At 37.7% G+C, this 19,826-nt stretch overlaps 1 protein-coding gene across 1 annotated transcript in view; it reads left to right on the top strand.

Annotated features, from left to right (window-relative positions):
* The window catches only part of ADAM7 (ADAM metallopeptidase domain 7), a 45,565-nt gene extending 31,624 nt beyond the window's left edge, over positions 1-13,941 (top strand). Inside the window, exons 17-22 of the mRNA XM_057720642.1 lie at positions 3,337-3,417; positions 4,572-4,650; positions 5,180-5,285; positions 5,659-5,758; positions 10,292-10,348; positions 13,768-13,941. Of these exons, the coding sequence (XP_057576625.1) occupies positions 3,337-3,417; positions 4,572-4,650; positions 5,180-5,285; positions 5,659-5,758; positions 10,292-10,348; positions 13,768-13,941 (597 nt within the window). The remainder of the gene's footprint in view (positions 1-3,336; positions 3,418-4,571; positions 4,651-5,179; positions 5,286-5,658; positions 5,759-10,291; positions 10,349-13,767) is intronic.
* The last annotated feature ends 5,885 nt before the right edge of the window (positions 13,942-19,826 follow it).

The following is a 19,826-nucleotide window of genomic DNA, read 5'->3' as shown; positions in this document are numbered from 1 at the left end:
TATGATGTGCCCCCCCCACACACCACCAGCCACAAACATTACAGTAGCATTCCTATAATGAGACAGAAAAATGAATTGGAAAATAAAAATTCAACCTATAAAAAAGGAATCAGAATTTAATAATTTCATAGAGACCTAGATTTCAAGTCCATAGATTTAACTATACAGTTTTCCATCATAATGACTAAATAAATATAAAACTGCTGAGGAGTCAATATTTGTGAAAATTTGGGTATGTGTACCAACCACAAGCTAGAAAGTTCAAGGACTTTCAACAAGAGAGTGTATGAGGCATCAATTTAAAGAAAATACCAAATAATTTTCTATTCATTTCAGGTAGGGAAAATCAGCCAGCGGTACAAAACAAACGTATGACATCCCCTTCATAGAGTGGCAGGGATTTAACAAAGAGGTTGATGGGGAGCAGTGGTTAAGGAACACTTCTTGATTGTGCAAACACATTGTGACCATGTACCATAATGTAGAGTGCCTGTTTCTTTCAGAGAAATCTTAGTACAGAAGTGCACCATTCACAATGGTGCCAAATCTTGAACAAGTTCCTATTGAGGGAATCCATGCATAGTAAACACTAGTCTATAGAGATATCACAAAGACACTACTGACAGAATTTGTCATTTTCATATTTATACAGAGATACAAATTTTTAGACATGAGGAACTTCAAATGCCTTTAAAATTTTTCTAATTTTTCTTAGTAGTTATTCTTTCCAGGTAAATTTTAATATGGCATTGGAAAAGAGAGCAAACATATCCCTTTACCCCTGGGTGCTCCTTTCCTTAGTTATATTATAGAACTTAATACATACATAAGAAAAAAAAGGTGAAAAATAAAGGAAGAGAGAAGTTGAGAGAAAGATTGTAGACTGCAGAGGGAATAAGAGTAGGAAATTAGTTAGTTCCTTTGTTCTCTGACCCAGAAAAATTGCTCAAAAACTGTCTCTGTAGTTATCTCTTTATTAAACATACAAAATAGCAAAATCAAAATAAGAAACATCTCAGTACTTTCCTTTGGTTTAGCCTGAGATACTTGATGTGAGGTCTACATGGATTTTAAAACAATGTTTCTCAATGTTTAATCATGTATATAGAAAACCTATTCTATAAGCATAAGGAAAGAAGATAAACAACAGACATGGTGACTATAGTTAATAATACTGTAATGTGTACTTTAACTTTGCTGAGAGAGTAGATCTTAGGTGTTCTCATCACAAAAAAGTAACTATTTGAGGTGATGGATGTGTTAATTAGGTTGTTTGTGGTCATCATTTCACAATGTGTAAGTACATAAAGTCATCCTTATATATTCTTTAAATATATACAATTTTACATTGTCAACTATACGTCAACAGAGTTGGAAAAACATTTCCATATGCCAGCTTTTTTTAAGAAATAGGTAAAAAGTGAAATGTACAAACAGCTCACTCAGCCCAATATAAAAAAACAAACAACTCTATCCAAAAATGTGCAGAAGAGCTAAATAGACATTTCTCCAAAGAAGATATACGGATGGCCAACAAACGCATGAAAAGATGTTCAACATCACTAATCATTAGAAAAATGAAAATCAGAACCACAGTGAGGTATCACCTCACACCAATCAGAATGGCCATCATCAAAAAATCTAGAAACAAACACTGGAGAGGGTGTGGAGAAAAGGGAACCCCCTTGCAATATTGGTGGGAATGTAAATTGACACAGCCACTATGGAGAACAGTATTGAGGTTCCTTAAAAAACTAAAAATAGAACTATCATATGACCCAGCAATCCCATTACTGGACATATACCCTAAGAAAACCATAATTCAAAAAGATACATGTACTACAATGTTCATTGCAGCACTATTTACAATAGCCAGGATATAGAAGCAACTTAAATGTCCATTAACAAATGAATAGATAAAGAAGATGGAATATATACAATGGATATATACAATGGAATATCACTCGGCCATAAAAAGGAACAAAATTGAGTTTTTTGTAGTGAGGTGGATGGACCTAGAGTCTGTCATACAGAGTGAAGTAAGTCAGAAAGAGAAAAACCAATACCATATGCTAATGCATATATAGAGAATCTTAATAAAAAACGGTACTGATGAACCTAGTGGCAGGGCAGGAATAAAGATGCACACATAGAGAATGGACTTGAGGACACAACGGGGGAAGGGGAGGCTAGGACGTAACGAGAGAGTAGTATAGACATATATACACTACCAAATGTAAAATAGATAGTTAGTGGGAAGCTGCTGCATAGCACAGGGAGATCAGCTCAGTGCTTTGTGACAACCTAGAGGGATAGGATAGGGAGGATGGGAGGGAGGCTCAAGAGGGAGGGGATATGGGAATATATGTATACACATAGCTGATTCACTTTATTGTACAGCAGAAACTAACAAAATACTGTAAAGCAATTATATGCCAATAAAGATGTATTAAAAAAAACAGTTGACAAATAAATGAGCTAAGGTAAGCCAGGCAACAAAACAACAGTAATTTGGTCATAAAGCTCCAAAAACCAAGCATAATTTAAAACAAAAGTAATTAGTATAAACTAGAAGATTAATTGACATTGACAAAATGCCCAGCCACCAACTGTGATACAACAAACATGGATCTTTATCAAAGAAGAAAACCTGATAGAAGTAGTAGAAGAAATTGCTGCAATTACAATGGTGGAATCTTTTATAGATTAGCATTTAAAGAATTAATAAGGACATAGACATTATAATAATTAATATGTTTGTATATAACAATATTTGAATGTGCACTACACATTTCAAATATCCATCAAATATAAAGGATTTCTTCTTCCACAGAAGATTCTCTGTGTGGTTTTTCACAGTAAAAGAAATGATGCAAATTCTAAGAGCAAGTAATTCTTTTTTTTTTTTAACATAGAATAAACTGCATATATTTAGAGTGTACAACTTGGTATCCTAATCTCCCAATTCATTCCCCTCCCCAACCCTCCCCACTTTCCCCACTTGCTGTGCATATGTTTGTTCTCTACATCTATGTCTCTATTTCCCCCTTGCAAACTGGTTGATTTGTACCATTTTTCTATATTCCGCATATATGTGTTAATACACGGTATTTGTTTTTCTTTTTCTGACTCACTTCACTCTGTATGACAGTCTCTAGGTCCATCCATGTCTCTACAAATGTCCCAGTTTCATTGCTTTTTATAGCCGAGTAATATTCCATTGTATATATGTACCACATCTTTTTTATCCATTCATCTGTTGATGGACATTTAGGTTGCTTCCATGTCCTGGTAAGAGTAAGTAATTCTAATTTATCCTGGTGACTTCACTTCTAGGTGTGCAGCAATGGTGAATGTGTGACTATTGAAAAGGCCTACAATTCAACTGATTGCTCCTCTCAATGCGATGAAAATTCTGTAAGGTTTTTTTTTTTTTTTTTTTTAGCTCTTTATTGGAATATAACCTGTAAGGTTTGACTCTTTTTAAAATTAATGTCTTATTAGTCATTTATTTACATACGACTTCATTCCTGAGCCCGTGTATAAGTGCAGGTACGCACATGAGCACGTATTATGTATGTATATGCATATGTACAGTGATTTTTAAATCAAATATGCATTTTGGATCCATTTTTTTGATGTATCTTCAGTAAGATTGATCCAAAGAGCCAAACCAAGTATTATACACAGATAATGCCAGTGTTGCATTTCTATGTCTTATCATTGGACTGGTAATCTAGAAACCCAGTAATTTATACACATATGAAGTTAAACCTAAAGTTTAAATTTGGATCTATCATAATTTCACTTACTGTTAAATTACACCAGTATCAACATAAACCTAAAGCTTTTGAGAAAAACAATAAAAGCAATCTTTTTCACTCATTTAACACTTCAATACTAGCAGTACCCAGCAGTTTGCATTTGTGGGTAACAACTTTCCTAAGGCAAATTCGTTAATAACACTTATATAGAGTTGTATTCTTTCAAGTATTTTACATATATATTAAATTTAAGCACTATTCCTAAGCCCAGTTTTAGAGATGGTGAACCAGTCACACTGATGTTATGTGCATGGAAAAGCTGAGATTTTAGTACAGAAAGTGTGTGTTCTTAACCATTACACAATGCTTTCTGATGAACTAAACATTATGCCATCACTTTTTTCCCACGTTAATATTATCTCACTGTTACTAAGCCTAGTTAGAGTCTCTTCTTTGGCTATGACATGTCCAACTCTAGCAGGGGCTGTTCATTTAATAAGAATGGCAGCTTCTGGAAAGATAAGTCAAATCATCGGGCTCATCTGGTTTTGAATTTGTCAGGATTGTTCTCTTGCTCCAAGGCCATTTTCAAAGACAGCTATTCCTTGTATGTTGTTTGCTTATTTTCCCCAACGTTAATTTCGGTAGGCAGTTTAGTTAATTAATCGACAAAAAGTTCATAAGTGTGTGGGTGTGTGTATTTTTGGGTGTGTTTGTTTGACATAGAGCTCACACTAAGCTAAATGAGGTGCAAGACACAACTTATGTCAATCATTTGCTGAATTTTATGATTGATGGCTCTTCCAGGTGGATGACGGTGACCTTGAGTGCCAGTGTGAGGGAGTTCAGGCATCTGCGGAATGGGAGGAAACCTTAAATGTTACCAGTGAGCATCCTAGACTAATGTACTATCTCGCATGTATCAAAAGCCTAGCCAGTGAGAATGCTTCTTGCTTACACACTGAGTCTACCACACATAAATTATATTTCTTTGCAGATCTGTACGGTCTTTTAGTTCTTTTGGGTCTTTAAATACCCAAGTTTGAATATACTAACATTGCTTTTTAGAATGAATGTATCTTCTTATAGTTAAATTTGGGTGAGATCTTCTCAGAACCCATAACACAGTAAGGCCTTTTCTGTAGTCAGTTAATAACTGACCATCCAACTTATCCAGTTGCTTGTGATTCCCTTAAACACAATGGAATCTTGGGTGGAGTGTCCATTGCTAATACAGAAAATAATTTGTTCAATGTTCTGGCCTTTTACTTTATTTTAAAAAATAACTGGAAGAGGAAGAATTAAAGTCCTTTAAGGAAGGAAGAAGCAGTCTTGTAACAGCTCAGTTAAATGTTAATATTCCAACATCCTAAAGTTGATGTCCTGGCTGAAGTTCATATGTTTTAATGTTACAGATGTCTCCATCCTGGTGGTTGTACTCAGCCTGGTTATTATTGGTGCTGTGGTTATCATTGTATTAATTCGTTACAAAAAATGTATTAAGTTGAAGCAAGTTCAAAGGTATGTCTGTATTCTCTATGTGTTGAAGGGGACCATGAATGAGACTGTGTAAACTTTGTGGTCACAGAGGATGCTTAATGGGAGGAACGTATAAGCCTCTTACTGAAGACCAAGTAAGAGTAGTAATAAGTCAAGCTTTTACACACTTTGTTCTCATTCAAATGTTATCCCAATGGCTCCCAAACTTTGCTGCATACTGGAATTATAAAGGATTTAAAAAAAAAAAAAACACTAAATTTGGTTCTTCCTTCAGATTTGTTATAGAGTGTAATGTGAGTATCAGTCTTTTAAAAATCTCCTAGATGATTTAATATTAACTACAGGCTTATCCCATATTATAGCTGCTATCAGTATCCAATTTGCTTCTTGACAGCCCACCGAGAGAAACCCTGGGAGTGGAGAATAAAGGATACTTTGGTGATGAGCAGCAGACAAGGACTGAGCCCATCCTACCTGATATTCATCCCTTACATGTAAGAAAATGTCATTTGCACCAGTTAATCAATTTAAAAAGTAGTTGTATGTATGTTTGAAGTGGGACTATCCCTAAGCTAAGTGAGGTGGAAAATGCAGAATAATCTAACACGATCCCATACCAATGACCTTCTATCAATTTGTGGGGAAGGAGAGGATGGCAGGACTCAAACAAAACAAGACACTATTTCAGAGCAGAATATATTGGTTAAATAAGATACTATTTTGTGCATGACTAGAAAAATGTACAAACATAAACCATATTCTTGGATATAAAACAAGTCTTAATAAATTGAAAAGAACTGGGGTCATACAAAATAAGTTCTCAAAATAAAATTTTATTAGAAATCTGTATCAGAAAATTATTGGGAAAAACTTTTTCTTATAAAAAATTAAAAATGTACAAGACTAAATTATAGTGTTGAGAGATAAATATTCGGGGATAAAAGTAATAACATGCAAGGAGGAAGTCATTATTTTAAGTTGGGAAGGTGGCTAATTTGGGAGGAGGAAGTGGGTGACAGTAATGATAGGAAACTTGAAATGGCAAAGTCACAATCTGCAATTTTCGAAGATTTTTTAGATTCCGGTAACAAACATATCAATTAAGAAATAAAAATTCCACTAACATGCCAGTTATATTCTCCCTCTTGAGGACAAAATATAATACACGAGGAAACTGCTGCTACATGGATAATGCAGTGATTACAAGGATATTTACCTTAAATGGTTGTTTTAGCCATGAATCTGTTTTGTGTGTGTGTTTTATCTATATTGTATTTTCCCATGAAATGACTATAAAATGAATAAGGGCAACAATGCCAATAATTAGTGGGTATATAGAGAGTGAAAACCCTCATAGAAGCTAATGAAACTTTAAGTGGTACAACCAATAGGTAAAATTCATACTATATCCTAAATCTGATCACACACATTCCCTGTAATCCAGCAGTTCCCATCATATAAACACATCCAACAGACACGTGTACATGTGTGTATCAGAAAACATCAACGACGTTCCAACAGCATTATTTGCAAAAAGTGAAAATAATACAAATGTCCAGTAACAGAAAAGGGTTAAACAATTCATTATATATCTATACAATGGAACACTGCAGAGAAGAAAAATGAACAAACTACTGACATTTACAGCGTACTATTGTATGTGATGTATTACTATCATATACTCTTAGACAACATGCCAAACCCAAAAGCAAACTGTATGATTCAATTTGCATTAAGTTCAAACTGACAAAACTAATCTTCTAATACCATTATGTATGGTATTAGAAGTCAGAGTAGACATACCACAGGGAAGATCTTCAGAGAGGGCGGTAAGGTTTTCTGTTTTGATCTGGGTGGGGGTTGGTTACCCATAGGTGCTCATTTGTAAGAATTCACCCACCTCAGTACTTTCTATTTGTACATCTCTTTGTATATCTTTTACATTAAAGGAAAAAATTTATTAAAATAACACCCATAGCAATATATGAAAACCTAATAAAAAAGCTGACAATCCTGTAGAAGTCCCCGCAAGTCATGGCTTGTTTAGTACCTTTAACAATAGCTCCGATTTCCAGTTATTCAGCTCAGTGGGAAAAAAAAAATGTGAGTGCTAGGTGAAAAGCTACAAAAGCATTTCTTTAAAAAAACTTAACCAATGAAGAAAGCATTTGCGATAAGATTATACTGATGAAACTGCCCACTAGGGCCTAAGTCTTGAATGAAGTATGAACTGATCATTGTTAGATGCAAATGCCAATGAAAATATAATGGTGCTTGTATTTTCAAATTAGGGTTTTTTTGTTTGTGTAGTGGTAATCTTGCTCCACAGCTCCAGAGGTTTTGAATGCTCTGCCCCAACTCTTCATGTCCTATAAGCCCTGTGCTTTTTACTGCACAATATTACAGAACAAGCTCCCACCCTACCCTCAGGAACACACACATGACACTATAGAAGAAAGGCTTTTACTGAACTCCCTTACTTAGGACTGTATAGTTACCCTTTCTCTGGTAATAGGATGGTTTATCATTTTTATCCATTCATGCTTTTTATTATGCCAGTGGTGACCCCAAGAAACGTGTCTTCATTGTCCACTCAAATGAACGGAAAATATTGTGTGATAATTTTTTAAGCCTACACTGAGATTTTCCAATATGATAACACAGGATGCTAATATCAGGTTTAAATAAGACACTGTATGTTAATGCACTAAGCACCGTGTTTGGTATATATTTAGCACTTAATATGTGTTAATTATCTACTATGCCTCATGCACTGCTGCAGTAACTTTCCTAATTACATTTTCTTTAAATTAATATGCAAAATAGTTGCAGTTCCAGAGAAAGGAGTCAGGTGAAGGTAGCCTGAGCATATGATCAACTATAGATAGTCATCAGAGGTTCAAATAGAGCCTGGGGCATATTTGTTACACGTCTAGAATACAAAAATCCTTAAGGGCTTTTCAGATTTTTAGTTAAATGAGGGGACTTGAAGAGCTTAATAAATATTTGTTAAATATATGAATGAATTTAATTAACCATATAGCATAATATATTATAAATGTACATTGTATAGGACAGTTTCGGTCCTTGAATCCCTTGTTTAGGTTTTTTGTATTATTTGTCATAAAATTATATGAATAATAATGATTTAGCTGATTCCTGTTTGATACATTAGTTACCCACCAAAGGTCAAGTTCTCAGCAACATCATGCTTTGTAAAAGATGTTTGGTGTCCTTTCCCAGTTACATTAATGATGCTTGGTTAGCTTTTCCGTCTGGTACCTAGTGCCTCTCCTAGGTCTTATTTCCACTGAATCATGCTGCCTGGTTGTATTAAAGTCCACTGGGGGTTAAAAGAAAGCACTTCAAGAAGGGTAACTTTGGCCAGGCGTATCTGTATTACAATAATAAGTCCTGGAAATCCTCAAAGACCTCCAAGGTCCAAATGGTTGTGGCTGGTTGTGGAATTTCAGGCATGCAGATAATTAGAGGTATCAAGATTAGGAAGTTGACAGACTGGCCTTGAGCTACTCATATCATAACACGTAAAGAAACTCCCACTCTTCTCATATGTATGCCTGATTTATAGATAAGTCGTTAGACTCACCCATCACAAGAGAACATCCTAGGCAAGAATATTGTCTCTGTGTATTTCAGTGTTTATGCATTTACTAGGACTGTATTCTAGAGATGACTTGAAAATGTATTTTGTAGGTCTGGAAAATAGTCATATTTGTTTGAGCACTAACTACAGGTTAAAAGTTATCTCTTTTCACCAGGGAAGAACTGCAGAGTCCCTGGAGAGACTTCCAACCAGTTTCTCGAGTCCGCACTACATCACGCTGGTATGGTCCCTTGCCTCTCTTCTGTTGGTTGTGATGGTCTGTGTCCATTTCACTAATAATCTTGGTACCACTTAACCACTCATCAGTTCCTTGCAAAGGTCCAGTAATACAACACAGCACTCCAACTTGAGGAAGAAACAGGAACTTCGTACTTCTCAGCAGGGCTGGGATTAGGGTGATAAGAGCACAGTGACTCTTGTAAGTACACAGTCAGGTACCGTCTTTATTTAAAATATTGACTGTGCCTATCATGAATTCTGGGGAATTGGTTCTGATTTTTTTAAAACAACACATTAACATATTATTTATTGTGATCACAGAGTTCGTTTGTACCCCTTAAATGTTATTCCTGGGACAAATGCCTCGTTCACCTCACCCTGGCCCTGGTTCTCAGGGGTCAAACCCAATAACGGCTTCCAGAGAGGCCTTGACCAGCGGAGGGCTTTTCACTAACTGAGGAGGTGTCTTCCCTGAATCAATATTGATGAGAGAGAAACAGATTAGCTAAATCAGCACACACATGCACGAGAGACACAGAGCCGAAGAAGATATATTACAGCGTCTCTAAGAGCACCTGAACCACTGGAGTCTTCAGCTACATCTGTATCCTCAAGGTCACACAGAACATGTCTTACTCAGAACTGGGTGCTGAAAGCACCAGGATTCTCAACTATGTCTTTGTAAAATCAGCAATTCTCATTATGGGTTCTTTATTAATGGCTAGAAGCGGGGGATTGAGATAGCGTGCAGCCTGTGGCTCTACAGCGAGGTCACACAAACGGGTCTCAGAATGTGCTGTACGGTCAGAGTGGCATGGAATGAGCCTGTCTCCCCATGTCCTGCTCCATCAGCACAGTCTGTTTTTATAAAATGGTTTTACTGGGATTTCAACTGAGATAATTTTTGAATGAAAACTCTAGCGCTTGAAAAATGTTTGGAAATCTTTCTACCAAATATATTGTTGGAGAGTTACAATAAGGCTAACAAGGAAACATGGTTTCTGATAAAACTTCACTAAACTGGAACTATCGTTCCCCCCAACCCCTCCATTCCCTAGCAATTTACAGTCTTAGGTTTTCATGGATCAAAAAGAGATGGTCTGCGTGTGTATGTGCTCATGTGTATGTGTGTGTGTGTGAAATCTGGTTCAGTTCCTGACACAACAAAATCTGTTTATTATAGAAACCTACAAATAAAGAGCCAAGAGGAATCACAGATCCCAACCCCAGCGCCAAAGTGGTAGGTTCCCATGACAGACGGTTTCCTCCTTTTTAAATTTTTCAAATGCTAGCCTCCTTTTGTGTTCTTGGCCTACTCATTGATTGGAGAGATCCTCTGTTCTTATCAAAAAATTAGGATGGTTGAAATTGTTTTCCCTGATATGATTAAATTTCTAACAGTCTAATAATTCAGGAAGTGTATGTTGTAGGCCAAGAGTTTTTAACCTGACCAAAGGAGCAAGCTAGAATTCAACAGTGTCAGAGTCTGAATACATTTTGGAAATAACAACAAAAACAAAATTTCTTTCTCAAACTTTTCTTGGCTAGAATATACGTAGCTGAGAGTTCTGTGGGTTCTCTTTTAAAGGACATAATAGTACTGGTAATCACAGAAAAGGTATCATTTCTAATGGAACAGTTTTTTGTTTTGTTTTGTTTTTTTCATGATTGCTTTACCAAAATTTTCACTTAAAAATCAATGACTGACTATACCTGAGGGATGAATGTACTTTTGAATTATTATGTCTAATGTTAGAAAATTTATCAAAAAAAAATTGTGATTTTTACCACAGGGAGACAAAATGAGCGTTGTTTGGTTACATTTCAGAGTTTTTGTTTTCATTCCTTCAATCATCCATTCATTGACTTTTGTTGAGTCCCTACAATATACTAGGTTAATATGAAGGTTTCCCCCACAAAGCATTCTTACAAGATATCCTGCCTAATACATTCTCCCTGTTGGGATGGAGAAAGAAAGACTTTTCTAATGGTCCTTCCACTCCACAGGATGAACCTATCTTGTACTAGGGAGTAGAGAGAGAGATGCTCCTTATGCAAGCAAACTGGCTTCCTGCATTGAAAAGCAAAATGATTTTCTTTCTTTTGTGATAGGCTTTTCGATTTTATAATAACTGCTTAATTAGCCATGGCTAAGGTGATCTGGGAAAATGTGGATAAATGAAGTACAATAGAATCCAGAAAGGTTACTGTAATTAGTAGATATAAACGAGTCACTGAAATAAAACATGTGTATAGATTTTACAGAAAACAATTTACTCTTAACCATCTCTTTTTATTTAGAGCTTGAAATTGGATATCCAAAATGGCTGTGCGAGGCTAGGCTGAGGATTCTGGATGTAAGGTCTTCTTAACCTTCCCTAGATATTTGCTACACAGTTTCTGGTATTTTTTCAAATGTTCTTTATCCAGACAGAAAATGGTGATGAGAAGCAGCATCTTTCTGTAATATTAATTTGTAGAATTCACAACCTGTGGCGTACACATATGCTACCAAAAAGATCTATCATTTTTAAATGCTTTTTAGCTTAATACAAAAGTAGTCTTCTTGTTCTAGTATTTTCTTATAAAACATTAATCTAATTACTTTAAAAAAATAGTCAAAACTTAGAGGATAGTAAATTACAATGCTGAATCTAAGAAGTAAAACATGTCTTACAACAGGTTATCTCTTTGGGAACATAAAATTACTTATCTTAATTTGAACCTGACATAATTACCATTAATTATGGTTTAAATGAAATTTTCTCCTGCAGAGATGCCAAAGAAATTGGTGTAGGAAACATCAGATTCCACTAGTTAATTAAAAGGTAGATGGCTGTCCCGCTCTTTCCCTATCAGTGAAGGAGGCAAAAGAATAGTCACCTTAACTACAAAAACCCATCTTAAACTTATGATGGCAGCCAAAGAGGACATGAAATGCTCCTGGTAATTCTAAATGCCTACAAGTTAATTTTAAATTCCTTAATTTTTTAGAATTCCTTAAGAACTTGAAAGAAAAGTCAGAGCATTACAAAAATTTCAGAAAATTGAGTCCAGCAGAGAAGAAATACAATTCCCAAAGGGCTTTTGAGATCCTTTCAATACACTGGTTTGAGCACTTCGTGTGCAATTTCTGCGCTGTTTCCTTCCCTCCCCGTCAGTTGATTACCACGTGTGGGGTTGTCCTGGGAATGATTTCAGCTCTTTCTTACGTGAATGCTTCTCAATGTTTTCTCATGTGTTCTCTATTTTCCTTTTTGTGAACTGCTCAAGCTATCTGCAATTATTTTTTTTTTCATTTATTGAAATAAAGTTTTCAAGTGCTAAATGCAAATTTTCTGATTCAATGAAATAAAGGCTGCAAATCAAAGAAGAAAGCTTGGTGAATTTTTGTTGCTATGCTGATTAGTTGATCTGAGGAGCGAGTGAAATCAGCAAAGGACAGCAGTGATTCAGCACTTTGTACCTAGTGTGCTTTCAATAAGCATCTGTTGTTCTAATTAAAACTGTTCCTTTAAGAAATAATATATGTATAAATATAGCTGATTCACTTTGTTGTACAGCAGAAACTAGCACAACAGTGTAAAGCAATTATACTCCAATAAAGATCTGGAAAATAATTAATTAATTAATTAATTAAAATTTTTAAAAAAGAGATAATACTGATAGATGCATGCTTAATTCAAAATATGCTAATTGAAATATTTTAGGTAAATTTTTGAAAGAAGAGAAATTCCATGTGGTATACACTAGCCTCATTAAAGCAAACAAAAATCCTCACGTCCAAGACAAATATCATATGATATCACTTATATGTGGAATCTAAAAAAAATGGTACAAGTGAACTTATTTACAAAACAGAAATAGAATCACAGATGTAGAAAACAAACTTATGGTTATGGTGCGGGGGGAAGCAGCGAGTGGGGGTGGCGGGGGTAGATTGGGAGATTGGTATTGAGATATATACACTACTATGTATAAAATAGATAATTAATAAGGACCTTCCGTACAGCACAGGGAACTCTACTCAATACTCTATAATGACCTATGTGGGGAAAGAACCTAAAAAAGAGTGGATATATGTATAACTGATTCACTTTGCTGTACACCTGAAACTAACACAACATCGTAAATCAGCTATAAATTATTTTTTTTAAAAAGACAAAATGAAGGGATGTTCACATATATTCACCTGAACAAGACATGTGCTGATGAACAGTATACATTTTTGTGATATCTTATTCCCCCTTTACAAGAATCATTTTCTTGATTTGCTATTTTTTTTATTTTTCTGATATCTCTTTCAGAAAACTCCTCATCACCACTCATGTCCTCTGTCTTGGGCTCCACATTCAGCTAGCTACCAATTTGTAATGGTTTTTTTTGTTTTTTTTTTTGTTCAAATTTCTTCTCTCTCCAATTACAAACATGTCTGGAATTCCCTAAGTCCTCCTGCTTCATTGCTTCCTGCCTAGATAATCACTCTAGACTTCCAATCTGCTTCCCTGTTTTTCAAATAACCCCAGAGGCCTTCTGACAATCAAGGCTTTTTTTAATTTCAGGTAGTATTCGCCACACTTGCCCATACTACTCATCTTAGGCCTTAGAGACTTTGCCTACCTCCTTTTAAATGCTGCCTTTCTCTGCTCTATTTCTTAGGGATCCTCTTCTTCCAATTCTGTCTACAGATTAGGAAGCATTTTCACAGCTACCCCCTACTCGTGGTCCCCTTGTAAGCCCAGTTCTGTCCCTGGTTATGAAGCCAGTTATGATTTCACAGCCCTAATATTTCTGGCCCTTGTCAATTCCTGGGGTTTGAATCATTTCCCTTGAACCCACAAGCACTGGCAGGACTCCTGGTGGGAATGGACACACCTGCTAGACCTACTGTCTAAGCACCTCCGCCTCCCGCCTCAGTCCCGTGAATGTCTTGCTGCCCAGCCACGAATAAGTGACCCTTTGTGATGCTAGTACTTGCCTCAACTTAGACGGAGCTTGCTATGGGTCTGGGATGTTTTGTCTTGGGATGCTGGGCTGTGCTTTGCAGCTGGGTCATGTGCCCTCTGCCCTGGACAGAGGCAGATTTATCTGGAAGCTCACGAAGTTGGAGCTTCAGGCCCGATCACATGCACTGCTCCTTCCAAGACCTTTTATCTAATTTTGTATTTGCATTTTTTAATGACATTCAGTGGGCTGGTTTGGGTTGCGGAGCCGGAACTCAAATGATTTATCAGCCAAAGTGCCAACAGGAAACAAATAGGACAAAGATGCATCTTGGGCTGAGGTTTAGTCACAGGGAAGGTGGGAGTGGACCAGCCTGAAATGGGATGAGGCGGGTATGGGCACGAGAGAAGCATGGCAGGTTTGACAAGCCCCCCACACCATCCCGCCCCCAGCTGGGGTTGACTACCCCGAGAGAGCGCCACAGAGGAAAATCCAAGGCAGGAGTGAAACCAAGCTGAACATTGTGTACGTTCCCCAACCCATGCGCAGGTCAAGGGCAGAGGGCCAAAGGTTTATCAGTTCCTAGAGTTTGAACAAAACTGCCTCCCAAATCTCTGACCACTGAGTGATGCAGAATCAGGGAAACCCATAGAAAACAATATAAAATATAAAAAGTCAAACTGCGCAGACATTAGCGGCTGTACATTGTAGGTGCTGGAGGGCGGGTGGGGGATCGATTCTCAAGTTTAACTTCCCGCAAATCACTTTAAAAATTCTCCAAAAAAAAAATCAGAATCCATATTTGTTACCATACATTATCTCAGTGCTGCTGTGCCAAGGAATCTCAAGTATAGTTTTACATCAGGTCTGCCAGGAACGCAGTGATGGAGACCCAAACTCACACAAAACAAAACCAGCATTCCCCATACGGCATCCATTAGAGTCCTGCCTCGGTACCTGTGGAGGATGAGCTCCAGGACCAAACTCCTCCCAAGCTCAAGTCCCTCACATAAAACGGCGCGGTATTGTATTTGCATGTAACCTAAGTACATCCTCCCAGGATACTTTAAGTCATTTCTAGATTACTTTTAATACCTAATACAATGAAAATAGTAGCTGGGATGTGGCAAATTCAAGTTTTGCTTTTTGGAACTTGCTGAATTTTTTAAGAAATATTTTTCATCTTCCATTGGTTGAATCTCTGCATGCAGGACTCAGGATTACAGAGGGCTGACTCTATTTCCAAATATCAACCAGCTCCATATACCCACTTTGCCTCTTTATCAAAGCATCTGTACTGACAGGTGATTGTGGAATTAAAAAAAAACACACATTGGATGTGCTAAAACTGGAAAATCATTCTAAAGAAAGCTAATAATCTCCTTATAAACGTCACATGTGTGGCAGGTCTGTCTGTACCTGACAAACCATCAATGAAGTTCCTAGAATGGTCACTAGGTGGCGACATAGGAAACTAAATCGCCTGCGGGGTGATTTCATCCCTTTGTCAGACATGACCAGGCCGTCAAAATCGTGACTTCAAATAAACTTACTAAGAAACTTGTTAAAGTCTTGTTCTTGATTATTAAGGAGGTAACTCGGGGAATTTTGCCAGACACAACCTCCTGCCTGCCAGGGTCGTGGGTTGAGGTAGAAAAACAAGGATCATATCACTGAACAGAAGGGAAGCTGGGCTGGCAGTCTGAAAGCTTTGATTGGAGATTTTAAATTGGAAAGACAAATCCTATTTACTCTGAGTTCTGAAATTCAGTCCTCTTGAAGCTCACCTGTCAAGACCCCCAAATAACCCAGTCTCCTGAAGACTCCTGTGAGGTTTTGCTTTTGTTTTTTAATTTTGTATTATCTGTTTACTTATGTTTTGAAGGCCTGCAGATTAGCCACTGCTGCCGTGGAAACTTGAAGAGGTCCCGCTTTTCCAGGGACACCTAATGGAAAGTACATGTCAGGAAAAGCCGCAGCCTGTGTGACTTATATGACTTTATGGTGGACCCTCGATGACAATTGATCATCACCAAAGACTGTGACATATTGATTAGACTCCTGAGCTTATTGGAAGCTTCCTGATCACTTTCTAACTGAAGGTCAGGCTTTTAGGAAACTCAAAAGCTGTTATGTAAGGAAGTGGCTGCCTCGCGGCCTTGACAGAATCCATTAACATCTTCCTCCAGGAAAAGCTGTAATCATGAGCTATACGTAATGGATATTGATTGCTAAGAGAAGAAGATATACATATAACTTTAAACCTTAGGGGTCTCCAGGGATGAAAGACATTGAAAAAGAGGCCTTCAGCATCACCTGAGTGCTAGCTGGGAAGAAACTGTGCCAGAGCTGTCTTAGAGAATCTTAGATAAGTGAATTCAAAAGTCAGTGTTCTTGCCACAGATGCCAGCAATTTGCTACAAGGAGCCCAAATACAGCATTTATTGAGTGCACACTATTCGTTAAGCATTATTCTAAGCACTTCACATGTATAATTTCATTTTCCAATTAAAACAACTCTGTGAGTGAACTCATATTATTATTCTCATTTTACAGATTGAGAAAATTAAGGTCAAAAGTCAAAAAACCTGCTGAAAGAGAGATAGCTGATTAAATAACATAGTCAGGACATCAACCCTGGAAGTCTAATTCCAAAGAGCATGCTTTCAATCACTCCCACGCTGCTGGAATAAATAGAATTTTGATAGGGAAAAAGCGAGGCCTCCTCCAAATTCAGACTCTTGGAAAGGAAATTAATATCTCTCTCTCCCATTCTCATTTTCCATCCACCAAACTTCCCAACCTTTGCAGCCACAGGGACAATGATTCGTGGGTTTACACAGCAAGGAAAGGGAAGCCAGGCAGCATTTGCCTCCCGATTTATCCTATTTACCCAAGTTGAGATGCTGTTGTCCATGGAGGGCTGTGTTTCGGGATACAGCTGAGGCTTTAAAGCCTTTTACTTTCTCCTGGCCTCTCCCTAGGGGGTGCTTGTGATCCTGGAATCTTTTCTGTGTTTTATAACTACTGCAGGTTCTGGAAGATGCTTTCTCAACAGAGCAGGGCTCTCCCTGGGTGATGTTTTAGTTCAGTTTAGAGTGCCTGGGAAAGCTGTCTGATACTGCCCCCACCATCTATATGCAGGGAAGGAAAACCAGCAGAATGATTGACACTCTGCAGCAGCCGATAGGTCAAGGCGTGGCAAGTGTCAGTGAAGACGCAGAGCCTCTGATGAAGCCGTCTTCCTTGCTTTAATAAAAAATATAATGCACCAGATGTGTGGTCACCTTTAACAGGTAAGGAAAGAGAGGGCATGTGTCCTGTCCTTTCAGACTCCAGGCACCTGCTAGACCTTTACACACTTCTCCTGGGATGTCCACTGCCAAGCTCTGTGATGAGTATTATTTTATAGACAAGAAAACTAAGGATAAGTGGTCCCCAGACAGACAGTTATATATGGGCCTCAGACCAAAGCCACGGACTGAACTGTTACCCACTCCAGTTTTGAGGCTGGAGTGGGTAACAGTCACGCACCAACGTGACAACATCACAGGTGGCCACTGAATGACCTAAGAGTTTATTCCTGGAGAAGGCAACTTTGGTCTAGAAAGGGATTGGCCAACAAAGTGCAGGGGTAGGCCTGGGTTTTTGCCATAAAGCAGCAGATATCAAATTTCATTTTCACATCTTCTTCAGGTTCTTCAAAGTAACGATTAGAGGGAAGAAAATATTCAAAGGTCTGTCATGATTCCGACAGAACTCAAAAAAGGACTCACTGGATAGAAAAACACAAATGATTTTAGGCAAATCCCCCAGCATTTAAAAATCATTCTCTGCCATTCGCTCACCTTATTGTATCAGCCTCTTGATATAAAAGTTTATGTTGATGACCCAGGAATGATGACATTTAAAAAAAGAAGAAGAAACCTGAGGTTCTGACTCAGGGACATGCTTCTTCAAGTCCACCTGGGAAAGTAGCTGGAGATTAGTTTGATCTCAGAAACGTGTGTGATACTGTCTCTGAAGAGGGACTTAGATTAAGATATAATTATCTACTGCAGCCTTTAGGCTGCCGAGGGGAGGAAAAAAATGATCTTCCAAGTAGCACACTGAGCACATTTGATGCCTCAGAATTGAGGCACTGCCAAGCAATTCAGAATAGAAATCAATTCATCCCATCTCATTAATGCTGCCTTGGTGGTTTAACAGGTTTCTGTGCTGAAAATATCACCAGCTGGACACTGTGCCACTCAATATCCCACCTTTAGAAATGAATTATCAGGCACCAGCGCAATGTAATGTCATACTCCACCCTGGGTTCACTTGGGTCTTCAAGTGAGAGAACACTCAGAAAGGAAAGTGAGAAATCTAAAAAAGAGTCGATAACATGTATATGTGTAACTGATTCATTTTGCTGTACAGCGGAAACTAATACAACACTGAAAGCAACTACAGTCCAATAAAAATTAATTAAAAAAAGAAAGAAGAGTGATACAATGAACATCATTTCAGGATCACAGAACAGCCAAAATGTGATCTTCTTCACTAGAAACTCTGCCACTCAGTGACTCTTCTAAAAGCAAACAAGCAAAAATTAGAAACAGAGAGCAATAACCCTTGTAGATTTCAGAGGGAAAAAAATGGCATACAAATAAAATGAATAACAAATATGGATCGATACCATTAGGGCCTGTTGTTTAATTATCCACTTACTCTATTATTCAACATGGATTCATTGCACAGTTGCTGTGTTGGAGTGTTGGAGATATTGTTCTAGGTACATGAAGATATATAGATGGATGAAGCTCTGCCCTAAGAAACCCAAGCCTCAGGGGAAGGTAAAACAGGCTTCTAAACGGATGGTCATAAAACTATGTGATGAAAGGCACAAAGGAGGAAGGAAGTAGATGGGGTTGCCCAGGGGAAAGAAGAGGAGGTGTGTACTGTTTGGTAGAGTGGAGAAATCTTCAAAAAGGCAAGTGAGTTTCCAGATAGAAAGTACCCACCTTAAAAGTTACAGTGTAGTGAAATTTCAAATCCCCAGTTCTAAAGAGAACTCAGAACCTCGGAGGAAAGTAACACCTGATAAAGACAGGATTCAAAATCAGAGATATCATTATATTTTTCAATACTGTATAGGAGGTTAGGAGAACATGGATCAATGCCTTCAAATATTGAGGAAAAATGGTTTTCAAACCAGAAGGCTAAACTCAGCTAAACTTCATAATCAAGTATGAAGGTAGAATAAACATTTTCACCATGCGAGTTTTCAAAATGTTAGCTGTTATTCACCTACTTGAAGTTGGTAGAGAAGATGCTCCAAAATGTAAGAGAATAAAAGAATAAAGAAGACATAAGATTTGGGGAACAGATGATTCAACATAGTAGAAAAGAAAAGGGAATTTCCCAGATGTGGGTGGAGGGAGGTCGCAGGATGACTGCTGCCCTAGGGAGACCCAGAAAGTCCCTGGTCAGATTGCAGCAAGCATGAAAAGCTCCAGAAGAGGTGTCCTCAGGAGGAGATAAACAAAAACCCAATAGTGGATCTGGCTGAGGACAAAGTGCCTTAACCATTCTGAGATGTGGTTTCCAGTTGTTCTGGAGCAGTCATTCTCAGGCAGGGTAATTTTGGTCTTCAGGAGACATTTGACAATGCCTGGAGACATTTTTGGTTGTTCCAACTAGATGGAGGTGTTACTGGCATCTAGTAGGCTGAGGCCAGTGAGGCATCTAAACATCCTATGATGCACAAGACAGCTTCCTGCCCTTGACCA

The sequence above is a fragment of the Hippopotamus amphibius genome, chromosome 2, assembly GCF_030028045.1.
Source record: "Hippopotamus amphibius kiboko isolate mHipAmp2 chromosome 2, mHipAmp2.hap2, whole genome shotgun sequence".
NCBI lineage: Eukaryota > Metazoa > Chordata > Mammalia > Artiodactyla > Hippopotamidae > Hippopotamus > Hippopotamus amphibius.
This window is presented reverse-complemented; position numbering and strand designations above follow the sequence as displayed.